This window comes from Apus apus, chromosome 3, assembly GCF_020740795.1.
Source record: "Apus apus isolate bApuApu2 chromosome 3, bApuApu2.pri.cur, whole genome shotgun sequence".
In the NCBI taxonomy this organism is placed as follows: Eukaryota; Metazoa; Chordata; class Aves; order Apodiformes; family Apodidae; genus Apus; species Apus apus.
In genome coordinates, this window is record NC_067284.1 from 94,493,522 (window position 1) to 94,517,642 (window position 24,121).

At 41.8% G+C, this 24,121-nt stretch overlaps 1 protein-coding gene across 6 annotated transcripts in view; it reads left to right on the top strand.

Annotated features, from left to right (window-relative positions):
* Positions 1-2,932: 2,932 nt before the first annotated feature.
* Positions 2,933-24,121, top strand: part of GRM1 (glutamate metabotropic receptor 1) — a 174,758-nt gene continuing 153,569 nt past the window's right edge. For 3 of the 6 annotated variants that reach the window (XM_051614555.1, XM_051614557.1, XM_051614556.1), the window contains exons 1-2: positions 2,933-3,577; positions 5,118-6,015. In XM_051614555.1, the coding sequence (XP_051470515.1) occupies positions 5,253-6,015 (763 nt within the window). In that variant the 5' untranslated portion in view covers positions 2,933-3,577; positions 5,118-5,252. Of the gene's footprint in view, positions 3,578-4,950; positions 6,016-24,121 lie in introns of those variants that run through there. The other 3 variants (XM_051614552.1, XM_051614554.1, XM_051614553.1) reach the window with 2 other exon arrangements.

Here is a 24,121-nt window from a genome sequence, read left to right on the forward strand (position 1 = left end):
AACCTGTGAGAAATGCTTGCTTTGTTAAGAGAAAAGGAGAATATATATTTAATATGTTGAATATATTAGGAAGATTTAAATCCCTGTTTCAACTGAACGAGCCTGCTAGATGATGAGATGACTCTAAATCCTTGTTCATGAGCAAAAAAATCAGTATCAACTACAGAGGGCTACCTATGCATGCACACTGTTTATATGTGTTAGGTGGCTTTTGTAAATCATGGAAGGAAGGTGTCTGAGTGAGCAGAATAGAAAGGACTGTAGACAATTTATCAATGAGCTGGCATAAGTTTTAGCTGACTTCAGACAGGAACATATGAGCTTTCTACTTGTTTCCAAGGCAGAACGAAACTGTATAATTTTAGCAGCATTGATTCTTGTAAAATAGATTTAAATCTCTCCAATAATTTAGCTGGAGAGTCTGCACGACTATACAGTCAATCTGACTTTTCTGTCTTAGTAGGTAGTAGAAGAGGGAGAAGCTGTGTTTGGGAAACCAAAAACGGGGTCTCAGTAAACCAGATTTCCAAGCTTCAGTCTTTGCTACTCCAAACCACTCTCTTTGAAATAGTTTTCTACAATACACTGGCATCTCTCATTACAAGTGACCAGAACTTTTCCAATAGAAGATTTTCTGCTGAAAGAGGTAATTTTTATTAAATAGAAGCATTTAACAGGAGTATGCCTGTTGCAGCAAAAAAACTAAGACAGAAATATTTTGAAGAAATACTGGGACAGAGCTTGCATTTTAAGCGGATGGTTGATTACATCCGATGTGTAAAAAATGACACACTGTGCTACACTGTATAAAATGTTTAAACAGAAAACAGAACAAAACACTTTTGAGGCCATCAAAATAGAATATTTCAATCAACCTCCAAGTGATTTTCAAATTGTGTTTCATGGGAGGCTGAAAATTGTTCACTTTTCCTCCATTTCAGGAAAGAAAAATATTCGACATTAGGTAATTTCCTATGGAAAGCAAACACCGCTTACAAGCCAGCTCCATCCACTTCTCTGTTCTTGCCCTGATCCTCCACTTCTTGGATATCAGCTCATGTATGTGCAAAAAATGCAGTTCTGTGCAGTGCCTCATGGATGGTTACCAGGTGGTAAAGGTAGCATATGTTAAGGAATTTGGGAAGGTGGCAGGAATGGGGGCATGGATTGTTTCTGAGGGGAGAAGTGTTATATCTGTGGACCGAGGCAGGATCAGGATGAGTAGGAGTCAGGGGCAGAAGGCAGTGAGATGACTCTGGCCTCTCTGGGGGCACAAGGACTGCAGGACAACATGGTGCTGCTTCCCCATGGAGGAAGCCTCTGTTTCCCCTGTGACCACTGGGAAAAATCAAAGTCTTTGTTTCTGGTGCTCTCTTTCCCTAGCCTTTCCTAGAGCCTCCTGAAATTTCAGGTCTTGTCTTATGAACCCAAGACCTCTGCCAGTTTCCACCTGCTCCCACCTACCACTGTAAGGATTGGAGAGGCAGCAGTTAAAGCCATGGCTGGTCATCAGGACCTGGTCACCTGCTTTCCAGTCTCACCAAAACTCAGACTGTTTGAGGAAGGAGAACAGCTCTGTGTGACAGCCATGTGTGAACCTCAGCAGAAAGACCTGCTGTCTTCACAAGTGCCAGGTTGGAGGAGATGAAGGCTACAGGGTGTTAAATGTTGGGAGAAATCAATGGGAGCATTTCACAGAATCACAGAATCATTCTGGTTGGAAAAGACCTTTAAGTTCATCAAGTCCAACCATTAACCTAAATCTACTGAGTCTAGTGCTAAACCAAGTTCCTAAGCACCACATCTATGCATCTTTTAAGTATCTCATGAGATGGCAACTCCACCACTTCCCTGGGCAGCCTATTCCAGTGTTTAACGATCCTTTCAGTGAAGAAATTTCTCCTAATATCCAATCCAAACCTCCTCTGGTACATCTTGAGGCCATTTCCTCTCATCCAATCACTTGTTACTTGAAAGAAGAGACCAATCCCCACCTCACTACAACCTCCTTTCAGGTAATTGTAGAGAGCAATAAGGTGTCCCCTCAGCTTCCTTTTCTCCAGACTGAACAACCCCTTTTGCCTCAGCTGCTCCTCAAAATACTTGTTCTCCAGACCTTTCACCAGCTTCCTTGCCCTTCTTTGAACATTCTCCAGCACCTCAATGTCCTTCTTGTAGCGAGAGGCCCCAAACTGAACACAGTATTTGAGGTGTGGCTTCACCAGTGCTGAGTAAGGGGAGACAATAACTTCCCTAGTCCTACTGGCCACACTAATTTCTGATACAAGCCAGGATGCTGTTGGCCTTATTGGCCACCTGGCCACACTGCTGGCTCATATTTGGCCATTTGCAAACCTTTTCCCTGCCAGAGCCAGGCCACCAAACCTTTCTCTTAACCATTGGATTCATTTGATGGCATGTTGCAGGTTTGTTGCTTCAAGGGGAGAAAGTAAGGTTTAACTGTTAAAGTGTGGATAAAGGGGAATTTGTTCCCCCTTTTTGTGCACATCAGGATGCCCCTCCAGGACTGGTCCTGACAGAGCTACCTCAGGCTGGATCTGCAGTGCCCTGGGGGAGCTTCATGCCCAGAGGCAGAGGACAGGCAGCCCTGCAGGGGAAATGGGCACCAGCAAAACCCCCTCTGCCTCCCATAACCAAAATGCCTCATGGATAAACACACAATGCAGGCAAATAACCAGCTGCATGACAGTAAAAAAAAAGCACAAATATTGACACAGGGAGAAAACAACCCTGAGGCACCATTCACTGCAAACCCTTCTCTGAATGAGCAATAGTTAAATGTTTGTCCTTGCCTCTTTCTTTCAAAAGTAGGGCAAATATCTATAGAGTTCCCAGCGGGGCAGTAATCTAACTTTAACTTTCATACACTCAAGTAAAACACCCGAGACCTGTGTTAGGGATGCAAGCAGGTCGTCTGAATTATGATTATTCAATCTGGTATTATTTTAATCTGACATGCCTCTCACGTGCTTCATATAGATACATCTTGACCTGAAAACTGTAATCTCAATGCCTTTATCCTTACAGGTGATTTATCTTGTTGCAGTATCTTTTCTTGTCTTTTTTTTTTTCTTTTAATATATATTTAAATATTTGTTATGACAGCGGAACTCTGCCCGTGAAGCAGACTGGCACATGTCACTATCTCGGGCCTCATGAGCATGGTCTGGGTCCCCTTCGAGCAGCAGTCTCTTGCTTTTGCTCTCGCTCTTGCCAGTTGTGGCAAGAAGATAATTAACTAAGAGCCGCCGGAGGTGAGAGCAAACACCTCCCCTGCAGCCGCAGCCTGCTCTGGGTGATGCTTCTTTGCTCGCTTGCAAGACCATAGCCGGAGAAATTAAGGAGGGGGAGAAAATGACTGATCCTTCTGTGTGAGATAATGGATGAGCCCGGGATGACCTGTTTTTTTCCTTGCGGTGGAGCGGTGCTGAAGACAGAGGGCACCAGCGCCCAGCCCACAGCCGTCGCCCCGCCGCCAGCGCGCCAGCTCGGGGCGGCCGGAGAGCCACCAATGCCTGCTCCGAGCAGGCAGGGAGCCACTGCCGCGCCCGGCCAGGTACGTCTCACGGGGAAACCTCCGAACAGGCAGCGGGGCTGAGCCGCGGGGCTGCCTGTGGGGCAGGCGGTGCGGACAGAAGGCACTCGGGAGACGGGCTCCGGGGCTGCCCGGGGCAGCCTACTTCATGCGTCTGTGCCCGCCTGCATGTGTGGACACACGGGCAGGACGGCGACTCTCCTGGGAGAGTCACCTTCCCCGTGGCTGTCTCCAGCCTTCAGCGCCGCTGGGAGGGCCGCCCCTCGGCGGCACCGGCACCCGCCGCCGGGGAGGGACGGGGGAGCGGCCGCCGGTCTGGGGCTGTGCGTGCCGCAACCGGTTTCCGCGCCTCGGGGTGTACGTGTGTCCGTGTGTCCATGTGCGTGCGGAGAGACCGCGGCAGCAGCGCTGGGCGGGGGACAGAAGTTTAGGGGAAGCGCCCAGCGCTGCTCGTTGGCGGCCGAGCCGGCGGTGGCGGGGCCGGGGCAGCGGGACACTGGGGCACCGGGACAGCGGGGTAACAGGACAGAGGGACACTAGGACAGCGAGGGACCGCGGCAGGGGTACAGGAGGACAGCGGGACAGGGGAACAGAGGACAGGCGGACAGGGGTCTGACCGACGGACCCTGCTACCGGGCGCTGTCCCAGGTGCTGACGGCGCTGTCGCGCAACAGGGACCGACCCGGCCCTGCCCGCCCGCGCTCCCGGGCGCCGGTGGCCGCGGCGGTGGCCTTGGCTGTGGTCGTGGCGGTGGCCTTGGCTGTGGTCGTGGCAGTGGCAGCCGCGCCTCCTACCTCCCTTCCACCACGGCGTTTCAAGCCTGCAAGCCCAGCCGCCGGGCTCGCCGCCGCACCCCGGCTGGAGCCTGCGTGCGAGGCAGGCTTGCCGGTAAGGCACGCAAGGGGTTTGCCCGCGGTTGCCTTAGTAACTGATATGCAGTTTCCCCTGCTTCCATGTGTGTGTCCCTGGATTAATTACAGTTTTGCCCCCTAAACGCAGAAAAGTTAATCTAAACTGTAAAGCGGTCCCTTTCTTCCTCTTTTCGCTGACCTTTAAATGACATTTCCCTTCGGTAACAGGCCAAATTGCACCCTCTATCTTTTCAGTCTTTCTTGTATTAGGAAAGGAAATTCCAGAGGTGAAAAAGATGCCTTTGGGTAGTCAGAAGGCGAGAAGAGAAGCACTTGTCACTCTGCTTTCAGGGCTGGGGCCGCTGGGGCCAGGCTAGGACGCTTCTCCCATGAGCTCAGTACCTTGTGAAACTTTCAAAACTCGCCGAGGGGGGCGGGGGTGTGGGTGGTGTGTGTGTAGGCTAAAGGTGCGGAAACAGCCGCCTTGGCTTGAAAAGCAGACACGAAAAAGATCATATAAACTTAACACATGTGAGTATGCATAATCCCTCTTGAAACTTCTTACAAGAGCCCTTACTGAAGCAAATTTACCTGGGCATTTGCGAAAACAATCATATCGAACTGTGCTTTATCTGAGTTGCTTAACTGAGCGCTGGTTTGACATCGATTTCACGATTAGCGTGTTTTATCCCCTATATCTGTGCCACCAGGTTAAAAGTCACTAGGATGACGGCTGCCTGGGCACCTTCGAGAGCGATGCTGTAAGACTTCGCTGTGATGCTATTTGGAGCAACTTGGGCGCTGGCGGGGGGAAGAGGATGCCATTTCCTACATGTCCTTAAACCATGTGCAGGCAAGAGGAGCCCATGAAATTCGTAACCTGGGTCTGGATGACATCGTGCAACAAAATGATTGGCGTGCTGCTGGTCTTTTTCCCTGCCCTGCTCCTGGAGATGGACGTGCTGCCCAGGAGCGCCGGGAGGAAGGTGCTGCTCTCCGCAGCCTCCTCGCAGCGGTCGGTGGCTCGGATGGACGGGGATGTCATCATCGGGGCCCTTTTCTCTGTCCATCACCAGCCGCCGGCTGAGAAAGTGCCCGAGAGGAAGTGCGGGGAGATCCGGGAGCAGTACGGCATCCAGAGAGTCGAAGCCATGTTTCACACTTTGGATAAAATTAACGCCGACCCTGTCCTGCTTCCTAACATCACCCTGGGCAGCGAGATCCGAGACTCCTGCTGGCACTCCTCGGTGGCTCTGGAGCAGAGCATCGAGTTTATACGGGACTCCCTCATCTCCATCAGGGACGACAGGGACGGAGGCACCCGCTGCGTTTCCGACACGCAGCCGCAGCCCCAGACCAGAGTGAAAAAGCCCATCGCTGGGGTCATCGGCCCCGGCTCCAGCTCGGTTGCTATCCAAGTTCAAAATCTGCTCCAGCTCTTCGACATCCCCCAGATCGCTTATTCCGCCACCAGCATCGACCTGAGCGACAAAACGCTGTACAAATACTTCCTCAGGGTGGTCCCCTCCGACACGCTGCAAGCCAGGGCCATGCTCGACATCGTGAAGCGCTACAACTGGACCTACGTCTCCGCCGTGCACACGGAAGGTAGGTACGGTGCAGCTCCCTGCCTCCCCCGGCAGCCCCCGCACCCTCCGCCACCCCCGCCGGCCCCGGGGCTGCGTCCTCCGCGGGGGCTCCGCAAGGGCGGTGCGGGGTGACCCGGCGGGACCCCAGGGAGCCGGCTTCTCCCCGGGCAGCGGCCAGTCTGGTAAAGTAAAACGGGGATCAGTGTCGGGGGGATGCGGTTTCCCCAGATGCGGGGGACGCGCCCCCTCCGCCCCCCCCTCGGCTGCGGGAAACGAGCGGGGTTTCAGCAGCGCAGGGAAGCCGGCAAGAAACCCGGCGTCTCCCGGGCGGTCCCATCCCCCGTCCTCGTTCCCGCACAGAGCGATTCGTGTATATCTAAATAAAAAGTTAACAGATGGGAGCGTCTGGCTGTGGAGCTGAGAGCGGCTCTGGCTGCGCCGTGCCGGAGCCCGGGGGGTGTCCGTGGGGCCGGCAGCTCCGTTCCCGGCTTCGGCCGCTGCCACGGCTGGAAGTCTGACGTTTCTGCCCGAACAATACGAAGTCACGGCTCGACAGGCACTCCCGGATTAGCTGCTGGCTTTACTGCCTATGAACTCGTTTTCTAGGACTGCAAACACAGAGGAAAGAAACCTGAAAATGCCTCTGCAGTCCAGGTAGCCCCTGTAAAGCCATGTCCCGTGGGGAAGAAAGCACAGCGGGTAGTTTGTCAGAGGGTCTGGGCAAGCAAGTTTTCATGCAGCTTGAGCAGTTGTAAAAAAATCTTTCTCTGTACAAACTGTTCATAGTCAACAGGCTTTATTGATTTCAAATACCAAACAAAAAATGTCCAAAGTAAGGGCATTTTAAAAAGGAGGCATTGTTTTCTAGCCAGGTTAGGTGGCCCAACATAAATTACAGAAGTAACTCCATTTGATAGAAAACAAACTCTTGTGATGTATTATTGTGACATTCTTATAGTCCAGTTGTGATCCTCATAATGGGGTTTTGAAGGAAAAAAAAATGCAAACCTTACCACATTATTGTTATAATTTTACAGCTAATCTGTTTATCTGATTGTATCTCTTGTATGGATTTAATTTATGATTCCCTCTAGTTACTGAGCTGACTCCATACCTTTTATTCTCCAAAAGATGACTTAAGTAAAAAAAGTGAAGAACATATATTATTATGATTAGTAAGTATAATAATCTCCAGGAAAAGTTGTATATACAACATTCAAAGCTGAATTGGTTTAAACTGGACACCTAAAACACGAAAGTGCTGCAGTTAGGGGAAGGGAGGGGAAAGAAGTAAAAGCAGGAAGCAATGAGCTGACATTTGCAGCTCATTTTATGCCCTGTTCAGATGAGAAAAAGAGCTGCTAGCAAGAGCTGGACACGAGCTATTGCGATTCTCTGCTGCTGACAGAGACGATTAGATCTTGTGGCAGGCCAGGGTGAAAAATAAGCAGGAAAGGGGTCAATTTTTTTGTTGATGTAAATTACCATCTTTCCCTTCAATGCGCTTTTGGAGAGCTATGCTAGCTCACAGTGCCCGTGGAATTGCTTCAGGGGACCTGCTTCCTTGCTCTCACTCCTTAGATGTAACTCTCGTTAAGAGTAGTGGGATTTATCTCATCCGGAAAAAAACAACAACAAACAAACAAAAACCAGCTTGTGAAGGTTATTCGTTAATTTGTTTTTAAAATATCAGTATAAGTAGTAATTTCCTTCATTGCTCGTGAGGAATCTTATTAAAGGATATATTTTTAATATGTTGCTGATTGATGAAAAATGCTTGATTCAAGGTATTTTTACAGACCTTGAAGTGATACTTTTGAAAATAGTGGATCAGTTTTACCTCACAAGGCAACAGTCTCCTCTTAGGAAATGTCCCAAGAACTTTGCAGATTATGTAGCTTGAGCCATATTTGCTTTTAGAAATTATTATTTGTATATGTACCTGCCATACCTTTATTGTTAGATTAAAACTACAGATTTCACTGGAAATACACAGCAAGCTTCAACATTTGTGTTGTGTTCCAGAAAGACAAGTTATTAACACCATTCCAATTGATATTGGGTGTATTCCAAAGACAATTCCTTCTTTTCTTATTTTTTTTTTTTAATTTTCTATTTAAAGTGAAATTAGTACTTATGAAGATTAATGTAAATTGTTGTGTTTCTATTGTTTCAAATCCCATACATTCACTGTAAGAGATCTGCTTGCTGGTGTGTTAAAAGTGGGATCGTTCTTCACAGACAACACAAAGCCACTCTCAATAATAGTCTGCGTGAACAGGAGTTGCTCCATCCATGCTATGTTTGGAAATACAGGGATAAAGTGTAGTTAGAAACATTCCTTCTCCACACTTACTCATAGGTCTTCATGGTGGGCTGCAAAATGTGCTGGGAAAAATTCTAGGGTATCATGGGTTGGAGAATCACTGCAGCAGAGCCTGTGAGAAATGGTCATGTTTCTAGGAAATGCACAGGTTGACACCGTGAAGAAGTTAATTGTTTCAGCTTTGAGGCCTCCAGATCCAGTTTGGTCACCTCCTGAGAGCAGAAATGCTATGTAGTTTCTACTCAACATCTCACGTTCTTTGGGATGGACAATACTCAGCTCTTGTAGCCACCCAACCACAAGGGGATGCAGTGAGACCACTAAGCCTGCTGACACCTGTGTCACCTAGCCCTGCTCCTCGGTTTACACTAGCCCATGGGCACGGAAAGAGCCCAGAGGTGATATGCCCTTTCTCAGGCAGCCTGAACGTTCCAGCTCTCCTGTTTACCCTTCCTCTACTCCTATACTCTAGCTGGAGTTATTAAATACCACACAATTCAGTGCCCACATTTCTTAACATGAAGCCAGCACGTGTCATGAGAATGAAGATGATAAAGCACCCAATCCATAGCATGATATCTTTAAGTAGTCCCCTTGCATTTGATGTGAAAGTTTATTCTTCGAGTGTTCATACAATGACTAGTGTTAATTAGTGGTGACAACATTTAACTACATATAATCTTTACAGTCTAGCACATGAAGTGGCAGAAGTTACGCCATACTTGTTTTGGGGTGGGGATTTTTTGCACAGTTGTTTATTAAGATGTATAAACATTGCACTTGGGAAGAAACTTCTCAGTAAATAAAATCTGCTTTCAAAGGCCCACGGAGTACATTGCTCCTTTCAGATTAAAATTGACACATAAAGCTCCACATTCAAAACCAAAGAATGGCAAATTACTAAGTTTGCTTATTTTATTATGTATCTCAATTGAGTGTAGTTCCACACCATGAGAGTGCATTTTTTTTCCAGAGTGGGCAGCAGTCATTAAACAATGTGAAAAATCTGTGCGTCTGCTGGCAGAAGGCTGTGTGACTGTGTAGTAGCTGCAAGGTATATTCAAGGCTGGTTGGTTTTTTTTCTCTTTTTTTTTTTTTTTTCTGTTTTTAAGGATTCTTCAAAGGTAATTTGGTGTTGGAGTTCTTGGCAGGTGCACATCTCAGCTCTTAGGCTTGGAAGTCATCTATATCTGGAAATGCACATAAGGGGATGTCTAACTCTGAGCCAAGGCTTCCTGTGGAAATCAAAAGCCTCAAAAGCACGTGTCAAGTTGAGCATAGTTCCCAGTGTGATAAGAGCATAAGGAATTACACTTTCTGAAGGTTACTTTTCAAGTGGGATATTCTGATCTTCGGTGAGATAGCCTCAGAGTCAAGTATTATCCTCACCTTACCACGCAGCCATTGGTTACTTCGTAAAACTGTAAAGAATCACAGGGTGCACTTTCTTCTTTGCTTGGAGAAGAGCCCCTGGGCTGCTCCTAGAACAAGGCAAGAAATGCTGAGCAGAGATGGGGGGCATCACCTCTGTGCTGTCACTGTTTGATGCTGAAGGCATAGAAGTAATAGAGTTGTCTCCAGAAAATGCAGAGCAGTTGTGAAATTGCTGTAGGTTATTCCAGCTTCCAAAGCCCACAGGATGCCTGCACCTTGGCTAGTGATGATCAGCACAGTCTCTCCACCAAATCCCTCATTTTCAGCTCTTCCTCTGGTACACAAAGTAGGACAGATGATTGTATAAGAGGCCTTTTTATCACCCCATCTTCCAAATATGTCACTTTTGAATAAGCAAATAGAAATACTTAATGTCTGTGTCTGGTTTTCCATTTAAATAATTGTGTATATGTTAACCTTGTAAAATGCATGTGAGATTTTTATTCTGTGAAAACAAAATCAGAACATTCAGAATGGATCAATTTGAGTGCTGTTTGTCATATATGGACCATTCTTATACTTTAATGTACAAATATCCTTTTATGAACTAAATTTCCATTCCAACAGATGAAGATGCAGACTGTATAGAAACAACTTTGGAAACTGAATGATTAAGTAAATTGCACCAAATTTTGATTGTTTATAGATTAATTTTACTTAGAGTACAGTGATGTTTCTGATCTTGATAAATTTTGTCAGATTTGTATTGCCAAGCTGTTTATTTTTCTTGAGTATAAGACTTTAGATGGATGAAGTAGAAAAGAGAATGTGTTGGAAAGAGAATGGAATAGAGTGAGTCTTGCACTTTATTGAAAATTTAACAGGAAATAAGTTCTTCCAGTAGAACTCACTAAAGCAGCTTTAAAGATGCTAGAAAAGGATACTCTTTAAAGATAAGTGGGGCAATATCCATCAAATAGCTCAAATGAATAATTTTCATACAATTGTGTTTAATTTCTCACAAAGTGTTCCTACAGCTGGATCTAACAATGTTATATTATTAATTCCCTAGTGTTCCTCAATGATTGATACTTTCTGATGAAATTATGACCAAGTAATAGAGAGCAAAAATGTTTGAAATTTCAGAGTGTACAAATATTTCTGTAGGTACCATCAGTTACAAAAATATTTTGAAAGGTTAACCTCATGAAGTGTTGCAAATTGTGCCAAAGATGTGTGTTCACGAATGCATGTTCCAATCCATTTTTTTTCCCATTTAACTAGCTTACTAATCATCTTCAGTGCCTTTTTGATAGGGAAAAAAGGAGAGAGATATGTCCCAAGGAGGGTGGAAATAAACCTGAAAACAAGCAGGGTTTAGAGTATTCCCTGCACTGAATGCATTAATTATATTTACTAGAAGGTGTTGGGAGAATAATTTACATTTATTGAAGTTGACAAAATTATTGAGGGTGACAACACCATAGACATCAAGAGAAATTCCTTCTAGAAGACATAGTGCTCTGCAGTATTCTTAAATTCACAAATGATCTAGCTTTTTAACTGCATAACTGGCAGCTGCATGAGTTAAACCAATTCAAAAGACTCATCTAGCTTCTGTGCATGCTTTCTCAGCAATATTGCTAGAGCTCATATTTATCAGTCAGCACCATGGGCTCATTTGTGCTTTACTTCTATTTTTTTCTGCATTATGTCCTTCCTTTCAGATTTGTATGTCCTACAGTCCTTGTAAACTGCAGTATTCTGGTCTCACTGGAGACTGTTTTAAAAAAGTTAATTTATCTAATCTTTCTCAAAGAGCTATGTGAAAATGCCTCTAAAATATTCCTTTGAACATATGGTTCATAGTATGAAGGTGTTTGTGCCTAAGCTTCTCAGAAGGAAAACCCAAAGCAATGTGAAGTGAAATCATATAACTGGGAGTATTGTCCCATTGTGAAAGTTTCCTCAGGGGTCTGATGGATCAGTGAGCTAGTAACTGTCGTGGGAGACCAAAAGCATTGCAGCTGCCACACACAACCCAGAAAAAATACTGATCAAAGTCATTACTAACTGGTGCTCACTGACCCATGTGAAACAAAGCGGGGATTTCAGGATATTTTCTGGGTGGCAGGTGTTCGCAGCATAAGCCACTGTCACAGATGGCACTAATTAACACCTGTGCTGGCGGGCTGAGCAGGAGGGCCAGAACCTGACTGCACATGAACTGCAGTAGCATTTCACCTAGAGAAACAGTCCTTCATCTATGGTCATCTAAGGGATGCTAAGGGATCCCACTAGAGATGGGTGGGGAAAGGTGTGCAACAAACAAATGGCATCCAGTGGATAACCAGCTTGGTTTTGCTGGCTAATTTTTCGGACGAGATCTTCTCCCATACTATGAATAAAGTACAGCTTAAACAACAATTTCTAGATCTGATTTGCCTATCAAACCATCACAAAGTTGGCTGTTGAGAGGGGTGGGAATAGTCTTGTGATCTTTAAAGCCATTGTAGCCATTCCTGCCTGTTGGGCCACAGCCTCACTTCCTGTTTAGTCCAAAGTAGTGCCCACATATCTCTTTGTGGACCCTAGAGCAGCCTAAAGTCACTGAAGTCAACTGAGCTTATATCAGTCTTAGCTCTCTACCAGTGAAGAAACACTTCCAGGATGAGAACCATTTTTTAAAAACTCTCTCCAAATTAGAGTACTCCACACTGTAGACAAATGGTGGGTAAGAAGTATGTCTAGGAATGGTGTGTATATATATATATATAGGCTCTTCACAGTAATTGTTTTATGTGAAAAATAAACTGTCTTTGGCTGAGGAAAGAAAATTAAAAGTTAAAGAAATATTAAAACTGACGTACTGGTCCTTCAACAGCAAGCTGAATATTAAGAGAGGCAAGAGCAGGGCATGTACAGTGTACCCCCATAGCTCCAGTATGCAGTGACTTCCCAAATACCAGGACTACCTGCCATCAATGGACCTTTCCTTTATAAATTTGTCTTATCACTTCTTTTAACTATTTGTACTTCAGTCTCCACAACAATTAGTTCTATAACTTAATTGTATGTTGTGTGAGCGTTTCCCCTTTTTGACTTACAGCTTTTCACTGGTGACTGCATTGCATTCATGCATTCATAAAAAACTTGTCATAATTGGTTAATGCTAATCATTATTCTGTACTTCTAATTCAAATATGAAATGTGGGGAAACAGAGCTATGTTCAGTATTCTGGGTGGAGGTACACCGTGGTTAAACTCACTCATGAGGCATCAATTTCTCAGACCTTTCCTAAGAAACTTCCAGTAGTCCATTACTTTTTTAGCCAACACCATGCACTGAATGGATATTGTCAGAAAATACTTTAAAATTACCACAAAACCTTTTTCTTCTCCTCTCCTATGAAGACAGGCTGAGAGAAGTGGGGCTGTTGAGCCTGGAGAAGAGAATGCTCTGAGGACACCTTATACTGGCCTTCCAGTACCTGAAGGGCCTGCAGGAAAGATGGGGAGGGACTTTTTACCAGGGTGTGTAGTGAGAGGATGAGGCGTGATGGCTTTAAACTGGAAGAGGAGAGATTTAGGTTAGACATTAGGATGAAACTCTTTCCTGGGAGCATGGTGAAACACTGTCACAGGTTGCCGAGGGAGGTTGTGGCTGCCCCTTCCCTGGAAGTGTTCAAGGTCAGGTTGGATTGGGCTTTGAGCAACCTGAGCTACTGTAAGGAGTCCTTGCCTATGGCAAGGGCGATTGGATCTAGATGATCTTTAAGGTCCTTTCCATCCCAAACCATTCTATGATGTGATTCTAAGATTCTTAAATAGTAAAGCCTACTTCAGAGGCCATTAAAATGGGGTTTTCCTTGTGTGTATTACTCCTCACTTATTAACACAAAATTTATTTCCTGCACTTTGGTTCCTATCTGTCAGCTGATCATTAATCCAGGACCTTCTATTATATTCCATATTACCTCTGCCAGAGGTATTAATTTGTAATTAATTTGTAATAAAGTAATATAGTAATAAAGTAATATGGTAATTGCTGTCAGAGCATTTAATAAGGGAAGTCCTCAAAAGCTTTCCTAAATTCCAAGTACTCTGTAGTGATTCTATAATTCATATGGCTATCTGCTCCAACAAAGAAATCTTCTAAACTTCTAAGGTATGTATTTTCACTGCAAAAGCTACATTGGTTCTTCCATAATATGAAATATTTATTTGTGCAATAATACTGTTTTTGTTATGGTTCATACCAATTACCTTTGGGCAGAAATATCATAAATTTGCAGAAACATCATGTCTTCAGTTCACTGGGTTACTTTCTATACCTCTTTACTCTATAAATTCTTTTAAAAAATTAAAACTTATATGTGAAAATAGAAAAATCACTTTTTTTCACATTACTACTTCCACCTCTTTTGGTACTAAGAACAGTTTAACTGGTGTGGCAAAGTACCACAACAGAAAATTAGCTGATATTGGCAATCTGTTAAAGTCTGTCTTATGGATTTGTTCTAAAATACATTCTGTTGACATTCTGAGACAACAGTTCAGTCTCATCCTACATAGGGAAAGACCTTTGTTTGAGAACCATCCTATCTGTCTTCACAGGCCGTACAGATTCAGAGAGTAAATGTAACTTTTCTATAATGGTTTTATCTTCTCTGAATGCTCTTTTTATACAACTGGTTATCACTGAATATCAGGCAATTTTCCCATTTCTGAAATATTTTAAGAATGGTGGGTTATTAGATTCTATGCCTTTATGTCTCAAAGTTGTTTTATCTTGTTTTATTAGTTTTGTATTTAATTTGTCAGGGTATATACCCTGTTCTCTTTCCTTTGTTAGGACACAACTTTGACTTTTAAAAGTATTTGTTTTATTTTTATTTCATTTTGGTTTGTTTTATTTTAATAACTTTAGCAAATTTACTTTTCTGCTTTATCATGCTGGGGTTTTGATCCTTTTGGAGCTTCAGCTTTCAGACTGTCTGAGTAGTCTCCATGTAATATGTTAGTATTTCACTCTTTTAGCTGATTTTTAAATTTTCTTGAAGTTAGATTTCTGATTTTTATATGCTTTATTTTAAATTAAATATTGCTGTTACTGATTTCTTATTTCATATGCAGCTTTTTGTGTCCACATATAGCTGAAGTACAGTTACAATGACAGACTATTTTTTTTTTGATAGCTAGGTCTTAATAAGGCATTGTATACTGCTCAAAACTAAATCAAGAGATGGTTCTTAGTTTCTAAGTTCAATGAGCAGATGAGTAACACACATGAAAAAAAATAGATACACTATGTGTAAGATTTGCCTTTCTGGCAGTATGACATACAGAGCCACTGTGTGTTAATAGTGCTCTGTGACACGTGGGGTGCTTTTAAATGAAAAGTGCTGTACATCACAAGCTGTCCTTTCCTCTTGTGACATACCACTAGCTAGATGGCTTGTGTCTATCAAAAACCAATGTGAAAAATATTTTTTTTACTGAAAAGTCATATCATTTGTTATACAATGCCATGGTCCTATGCTTGAACAATTTCCATTTATATTCTCTTTTCAATGTTCTTAAACAAATGCATTTCTTAAAGTATATTTTAATTCTATTAACTGCCAGCAATTATTTTTAAGTTCCTTTGAAATTCAACAGAAATACTCTAAGAATAGGTATTTGGCAGTTCTGGTAGACAAAGCAAAGAAGGTCATGTCCTGCTTGGGTGCAAAGAGCAAGTGTAGCGGTCAGGCTCTTGATCCACTGGTCATTGAAGTTAGTTGGTGGTCCTCTGCTGAGTCCAATGATATCCTGAATGGGGCTCAGGATGGCCGTCTTTTGTTATCTTTTGAGGTTATGGAGCTGGCATTCCTTGGAAAGCACTAAATATCCAAGAGGCATGTGTATCCCACAGCTTGAAGTATCTCGTAGTTAATTGTAAGTAGTGGAAAACTGTGTGAAGGCAAACTGTTGGATTTGCATAGATATTAGAGGATATTCATATACAAGATTTTTTCCTTCCAACTAGAAGAAGGCTGAACCTAGTTCACTTCTTCCCATTCAAATTCCACAGTGAATTTAACTCTTCTTTCTCTTTGCAAATTGCTTGAGGAGCAAACTTTCATTTTCCTAAATGCAGTCACAATTTGCAGTTGTTTGACCAGCAAGTTTCATTCTTTTCGTCTGTGGATACAGATGGATTTGTACAAGCTAGTAATTCTCAGAACACTTACTCAAACAAAACTCATCCTGGCAAACTGCAATAAGAACCAGGCATGAATACTGCTGAAGTGACAGCTATTTGAAATCTGAGTGAGTACTCATAAATACTTTCTTAAAGTGTCTGGCCAGGCTCCATTGAACATTGAATGTCTCCTCCTATATGGAGTAGAATATAAAATATAAATCTGTAATTAATTGTCAGGAAGTGAGAAAACCTTTCATACTTATTTATATAAGCCTTTCTTATCCACATGGTGCTGTGGAGAGGCTATAGCAAATGGAAATTTGGCACGTAGATCATTGTGCTGGGTAGTGAAAGATGGTGATACTTCTAAAGGGAATATATTTCTCTGCCTGCAAGCTTTGCCTGGATAAATCTCAGTCTCTTGCCTGAGTGGCAAATACATGAAACTGAATATCGAAAAGGAATGCTATATTATCAGCATTGCTAAAATTGGAAGGATGATTTGAGAGACTGGAAAGTTAAAATCACTTTTACTGAACTAGTCAAAATGGTTACAGCAGTGGGCCAACACCATTCTCTTGGAGGATGCTCTTATTGCCAGGCCATAATTCCCTGGAAGGATAAACTCATATTCAGGACCGGATTAAAAGCTTTATGGCTATATGAAGCCCAGTGCTGAGCTAGGACAGTCACTCTGGTGAAATGAAAGAGTTCAAGGTTTTGGGAAAAGAATGAGACAGGCAGCAGCAGTGGCAGCCTGGGCATAGTTTAGCCACAGCCCACCATGGGTAACTTCCTCAGCTAAGCCACCTGCCTTTTGATCAGTCTTTTCTTGTTCCCTTCCCCCTCAAGGCACTACAGTTGTGATCCTCAGGTGTCACTGCATTCCCTTGTAAATAGGAAATTAGCCTTCCCTTTCACCTGGATACTTGCCCAACATAAACCATTCTTTGTCCACTGTCCAAGTTTGCCTAAGACTCCAATATCAGTCTGCACATACTAAGTGACACCAAGCCAGTGATAGTCAGCCAGAGCCAGCATTCCTTCTCCTTCCCATGCAGCGCCAACCTGCAGCTCCTTCTGGGTTTGTCACTGACCTCAAAAAGGGATGGCCAATATTCTTTTAAATACATGACCCTAACCATTCCTGCAATGATTTCCTCCAATGTTGGCATCCTAGGAAAGGTTTGGATAAGGATCTAGTAAAAGTCTGAGTCTGCAGCACAAGGACAGTAATGTACTAAAACTGATGTTATGAAGTTGAGTGAGGCAATTAATATTGATCTCAATATATATTATGGAACAGCCAAAAAAAGGACAGTGTTGAGTTGTGCCAAAAATCCAAGTGCAAAAGACAAATGAGCTATTCCAGAATGCTCTGGCTACCAAGACAGCAATCCCCAGACAAATAATAAGATGATGGTTCAGGATTCAGCTGAAAGAAGTTTGTAATTAAATTAAAACCAAACAGTGTCACTCTACAGAAAATAGGTCTTCTCAAACAAACCTGGTTTTATTCCCCAATGAAAGTGCAAACTTGGTAGCTACAGATTAGTCTGTAGATAGAATATCTTGAATTTCTGTAAGGTACTGAATTAGTATTACAGGATAGTTTGATTCAAAAAGCACTATGCAGCGTCAGGAAAACAGATGTCGTATAAATTAAAACTCAGCACACTGACATCAGCAAGATAAGAGTGACCATCAAATGAGATTATGTCTGCTGCATTGCGCAGAGCTCCACAAAGGATCTAATGCCTCTTTTTTTCCTCAATGATATACATGATACACAAAGCACAATTGCTGGAAAGATATGCAGTTTTGTGAAATGGCAATTAATGGGGAGAAGAGGGAAGATTCAGATCTCTTGGTAAGCTAGGCCCAGTCTAAGAAAATGCATGCTAATACAGTCAAATGCCAACCATAAATACAAGAATAGGGCACATGTGCAGCTTACACAGGAGAAGAATTTTGTCCCTGAATTAAGTCCTGAATATACAATATGGTTACAGAGGAGCTGCACAAACACAAAAAACCCAAACCCAAGCCAAAAATACAAAAAATCAAAGTAATCCTTGAGGGAGTGGGAACTTTACCACAGTCTAATGATTATTAGCATTTACTTTGCTGTTCTTTTTCCCTTCTGTAATCAACATTTTAAAAAGAAAGCTAAAATACTAAAAAGAGACAGGGATAAAACTCTAGATTATGAGGGCTGAAAAAAGTGCCTTATAGCAGAAATATAAACCAGCTTAGTTTTCTACCTGGTTTGTCAAAAAGAGATACAAGTTTATAAAAAACCTCACATTTCCTCCAAGAACACAGAACTACAGGACTCTGTATCCTCATGGTTAGATGCATAAGAAGCACCAATTGCTGGTATGCCAACAAATTCCAATTAGGTAAAAGACAAACATTTTTTCTTGTGATGGTGATTAATCATTGGGATAAATGTCTGAGGAAGTGATACCTCTTTAGACTTTTGATATTGTCTAATCAAAATTTACTGCAGATGTTCCAGAACAGTTTTATTCAAAATGCAAGTCACTAGACATAGCGCAGAGGGATCTGTAGTGAATTATGGCTTGGCATTATACAGGTGACATATGAAGAGCTGACAGCTTTTTCCATCATGAAATCCTATTCATTTACAGATAGTTTTGATTATGCAAGCAGGCAGGAAAAAAAGTTTCATTTAAAGAGTAGCTTAACATTCATGTGTTGGTTCATCTGCTCAGACGCCTTGGAAAATTCAAAGTATCTTGTTCTGTTGATACTGATGGCAGGAGAAGAGAAACTCAGGAAGAAATTATCCTCTTAGTCAAATTCAGTCTGCTGCTGGAGTTTACAGGCATTATTTTAAGTCAGTGTTTGTTTCAAATGGTAGTTGGTGCTTGTTATGCATTTTACCATTACACTATAGAGCCCTTTAGTTCCTACTATTTTTGTTTGCTTGGGGAAAATTTTTGGTTTCATAGGCATTTTGACCCCTGTGACTGAAAAAAACAACAAGTCTTCTAAAAGGACGGAGCAACATTTTCCTGTGGTCTCATTAATTAGAATACTACTTTGTATTTAAAATGATGTAATTCATCTGACAGCCCATGCAAAATAAATTAAAAAAAACCCAACACTGGATGACAGTGGTAGCTAGGGTAATTAACCTTTTTACCAAGCCATTTTTCTAGAAAGAAATTCAGTACTGAATTTTGTGAATATTTACTTTAAATTTAACAGAGAAAATATGGGCATTAATACTTTCTCTGTTTTACAGAACACAACCAGCATGTTATAGAAGCTATCCTTTTATGATATGAACATCTTAATGTCCTCCTGCAAGGCAATTTAGAATATAGTCATGTTTGAAAATGCATTGTCTTTGTCACACCTACTTTTGCCTTTTCCACAGAGTCCAAATATATGTAAAATAATGTATTTCACTTTTGTCATAGGTGTGGTGTTGCCTGTGAAGTGTGAAGCAGAAATGCACTGGTATCACAAATACCGAGTCACATTTCTCCTTTTTATAGTTCATATCTTGAGGACACATGAATAACAAAATGCTCTTTAAAATTTTGGCAATACACCTGTATTTACATTCAGAACTATGGTTCTCTTTTAATTAAGTCAATGGGAAATTAGCTATTGACTGGAATTTACCCATACATTTGACTCTATGGAAAGATCCTGAAAGGCTACAGCCCCCTGGAGAAAAATGTCAGGATTTTGGATGTACTGCTTTGAAAGGAGAGGTAAAAGTTAGTTGCTGCTGTCTTTCTTAATTTAAAGTGGAATACTGAAATAACTGGTTAGCTTGGCTATCTTTTCTAATTTTGTGAATTGGAAATTCAGATAAGTAGCTAACTGAATGTGGAAACTTTATTGAATTTGACCATATAAGAACTAGGATTTATGTTAAAGAGGGTTTTTTGTTGTTGTTGTTGGTTTTGGTGTTTTTTTTCCCCTTTTATTACTCATTTGCTAGAACTAGGATTTGCTCATTTACTCATTTGCATTACACTAGGGTAAATATCACCTGCTTTTTTTCCTCTCTTATTTTTTAATGAATGCTGTTAGAGCGCTGGTTTGTATGTGCTTAAATTCACAAGCCCAGACAGCACTTTTATCATAATACGTGCAGGAAAATAACAGAGCAGGAAAAGGAACTATTTCTGTGTCTCTATCACACAATGACCTTTCTTGTAAAAGGCTGCTGATTTTTTGTTGTTGCCAGCCTCCTTATTCAAATACAAACTACAAACTTTATTAACTTCCAAGGAAGCTATCTGAAATTGTCTAGCTTCTAGCAAATACTAACTTAAATTACAGAATACCCAATATTTTGTAAATCAGTTTTGGTTTTAAATTACAAATAACAGCTCGTATTCAGAATAAACACTATGTATGCTCAGTAGGCAGGTTTTATTGTGTACCCAGCAGAACACCAAAGACTGGGGGTGACTGGGACCTGCAACTAAACAGGGCTTCCCTGTTTTGAAATGAAGGTATTCTTGTGGAACCATTTGGTTTCACTGAACCAGCATCTTTCAAAGGGGAAAGCATCCTGTAGGAATCTTCTAAGCAACTCTGCCTGTAATTCTGGGTCTCATCATCCCATCCCCTAAAAATCACAACCTGTACCTCTCTGTACCAAGTTCTCCTAGTCTTTCCTGCAGCTTCTGCCAGATATGTATCTCGGAATGTACATTAACACATAGAACATTTTCTAAAAAGCTCAGCTGACTATTTATAGTTTTCAGAAGTTATTGCCTTCTGGAAAAGCACACACTTATTGCTGAATGTCTCTTCTTCGGTACTGTTCTTTACATGTTTTTAACATAAACCACCATATTTTGGTATTTTGAACAAGAGGTAAGAGTCTCTGGACCACACAGAATTAATGGTCATGGCCTCAGTCACTGGGAAGTCCAACTTCAGACTAAAAATAATAAATTTGTCTGAGCTGACCTGCAAGCTTAGTCTTCAGTCAGGTAAAGGATTTGAAAAAGGTTATGTAGAGTTTACTATTAGATCATAACCAGCCTTTCATTTTTTTAAGCTATTTAAATCTAAAAATAGCATTCACTTTCAACCTGATTCCATTGATGTAAATGGAAGATTTGCTACTGATTTCTGCAGGAAAGGGTTTTGGATATAATTATTACACAATTTCAATGCAAATGTATATGCATACAAGCAAAATGTACATGTATATGATAAAAGAGGCTTATAAAAAAGGAGAGCTGAGGGAAAGCCTCTACATCTCAATTTTAGAAACAATATTTCATCAGCTTGCCTTATTTTTATGCAGGAAGATTTCAGGGATACATTCTAAAAATGCAAATGTTTACAAAGAATTGCTTCATGATGATGTACATTTGAATTTCAGTCTCAGGGAAACTAGTCTTTATGCTGCTACTACTTGCCTTTTTGATGACAAAGGCCACTGATATTTAGAATAAAGGGAAAAGGATATTGTCTTTACTGCACTTAGGATCACCAACAGGCAAAGGCATACATTTTAATGAACAAGAGGGTGGGGATGATGCACATCTGCAAGAAAAGATGTTTTACCATTAATTTTTGCAACTTTTATTTTATTCAGAGGGTTTAAGTTCTGCATGCATTAAGGAGTCCTGCTTCCCTTCTGATTAGGAACATATCCAGCAGACAAGAGGGGATCCAAATATGTTTCACAGTTAAAGAAGAAAACAAAACAAAAAAATATTGGGATGTTTTACCCTAATCTTAACACACCCTGAAATGGTGAGGACTCTAATGGACAGTTCCCAGGTTGGATGCTTTGTGCTAAGCCAGGATATTTGTGTGACCAACTGTTCAGTTAAGTTATAGGTACATGTTACAGATAAATGACATTTGCTATATTTTCATTTGAAAGTTTCTTCATTTTTAAGATATTCCCCAGTATTTTAGAAGCTGTGATTTTGTGAGAACTTTAACTGTTTTGAAATAGGATATGTTTTTTAAGAATGCAGGATAGAGGCAAAGGTCCAGCTTTGGTTCAACTTGAACAGAAATTTTGCAAGATACAGTCTAACTCAAAATGACACAATTCTTCAAGGATCTTCATGGACTACTCACATTATATAATTCTATGTGTACACTTCACCCATTTTAAAATCCAGCCTGGTAAGTTCTTTAATACCAATAGCTGTCTTGGAATGTTGTTCTAGAATTTAATTTCTTCTACAGTTAAAACCTGCTTAATGCTTTTCTTTTGCTTCTTGCTTTGGGGAGTTTTATTTGATCTGCAGAGGAGACTGAGCCCTTGAATAGCTCACTTTAAATAACATCTTCCTATTTTTTATGATCTTGATGGCTGACCTTTGAAACTTCACTGGTTTTCCAGTATCTTTTGGTACTAGATACTACTGCAGAAGCAATCATAACACTATGAAATAGAATTAAGTTATCATGATCTCTCTGATACTACTGTATCATGCTTATTTACTTAACTAAATCCCAATTCTATTATTTTTTTTTTAGCCACAGTGTTACCTTCAGTGCTTATCTATTATAATCCCCAAGTCAGTAATTGCATCTCAAAATGGGGTCTGAGATCATGTCTCTGCAGCATTTTAAATTCTTATGAGTTTAAATGTATGTATCTATTTAGTTGCATATTTTTTGTCTATGCCCAGTTTTCTGAATTGCCTAGATTGTGCTGCATTACTAAGTTGTCTCCCAGTCTTGCTGTCATTTGCAAATGTTATTGGTAATGCTTTTGTATTTTTGCTTTCTCAGGTCACTGCTTAATATTAAGTAGTAAAACCTAAGAACAGATCCTTATGGGACACAATAGGCACCCATTAAATTAATGTTGCTTCACTGCAAGTATATGTTGACACCTACCAGCCAGATTATAATGTATTTCATGCATGCAATACTGATCCTTATCATTCCAAGTTCATAGCCTAAATGTCATGCAAAATGAAGGAAGGTGTCTTGTGGAAATCTAACTGTGTTGCATTGACATTATTACTTTTCATAACCAAGCTTGTAAAAACATTGATAAAAGATATTTTGGATAACTGAATTGGAAAGATCTCATTTCCACATACACATAATACTTAGCATTTGGTATATTGCCTCACTCCCTTAATTTTTTTCCTACTCAAGTTCTATGCCAGCTCCAGAGTTATTTTGTCCAGAATGGATGTCAGGCTGACTGACCTGTAATTACTCAGGTTAACTCACTTATCCTTTTAAAGTATTGCACAACACTGTCTTTGTTACAGCCTCTGGCACTCTACAACTCCTGATAGCTATTGAAAATCATATCTAGTAGTTCAGAAAGCCCATCAGCAACTCTGTCAGAAGTTACCTGAATGCATCCATTTTAAAATGCCTGCCTTTTGGAGCTGCCACTTGATTTCCTTCTGAGTTGGGAAGGGAAATTGCCATTCATCATCACCACCAACATCATCATGTTCTGGTACGTATACATTATCTGTCTCTACTCCAAACTACAGAACTTAAAAACTTTTAAAATGTTTCTTCCTGTTCTGCAAACTCACTTCTAGCACTGATCCATCATGAGTGTCCTTCCTTCCTTCCTTCCTTCCTTCCTTCCTTCCTTCCTTCCTTCCTTCCTTCCTTCCTTCCTTCCTTCCTTCCTTCCTTCCTTCCTTCCTTCCTTCCTTCCTTCCTTCCTTCCTTCCTTCCTTCCTTCCTTCCTTCCTTCCTTCCTTCTTTCCTTCCTTCCTTCCTTCCTTCCTTCCTTCCTTCCTTCCTTCCTTCCTTCCTTCCTTCCTTCCTTCCTTCCTTCCTTCCTTCCTTCCTTCCTTCCTTCCTTCCTTCCTTCCTTCCTTCCTTCCTTCCTTCCTTCCTTCCTTCCTTCCTTCCTTCCTTCCTTCCTTCCTTCCTTCCTTCCTTCCTTCCTTCCTTCCTCCCTTCCTTCCTCCCTTCCTTCCTCCCTTCCTTCCTTCCTCCCTTCCTTCCTTCCTTCCTCCCTCCCTTCCTCCCTCCCTTCCTTCCTCCCTTCCTTCCTCCCTTCCTTCCTTCCTTCCTTCCTTCCTTCCTTCCTTCCTTCCTTCCTTCCTTCCTTCCTTCCTTCCTTCCTTCCTTCCTTCCTTCCTTCCTTCCTTCCTTCCTTCCTTCCTTCCTTCCTTCCTTCCTTCCTTCCTTCCTTCCTTCCTCCCTTCCTCCCTTCCTCCCTTCCTCCCATCCTCCCTTCCTCCCTTCCTCCCTTCCTCCCTTCCTCCCTTCCTCCCT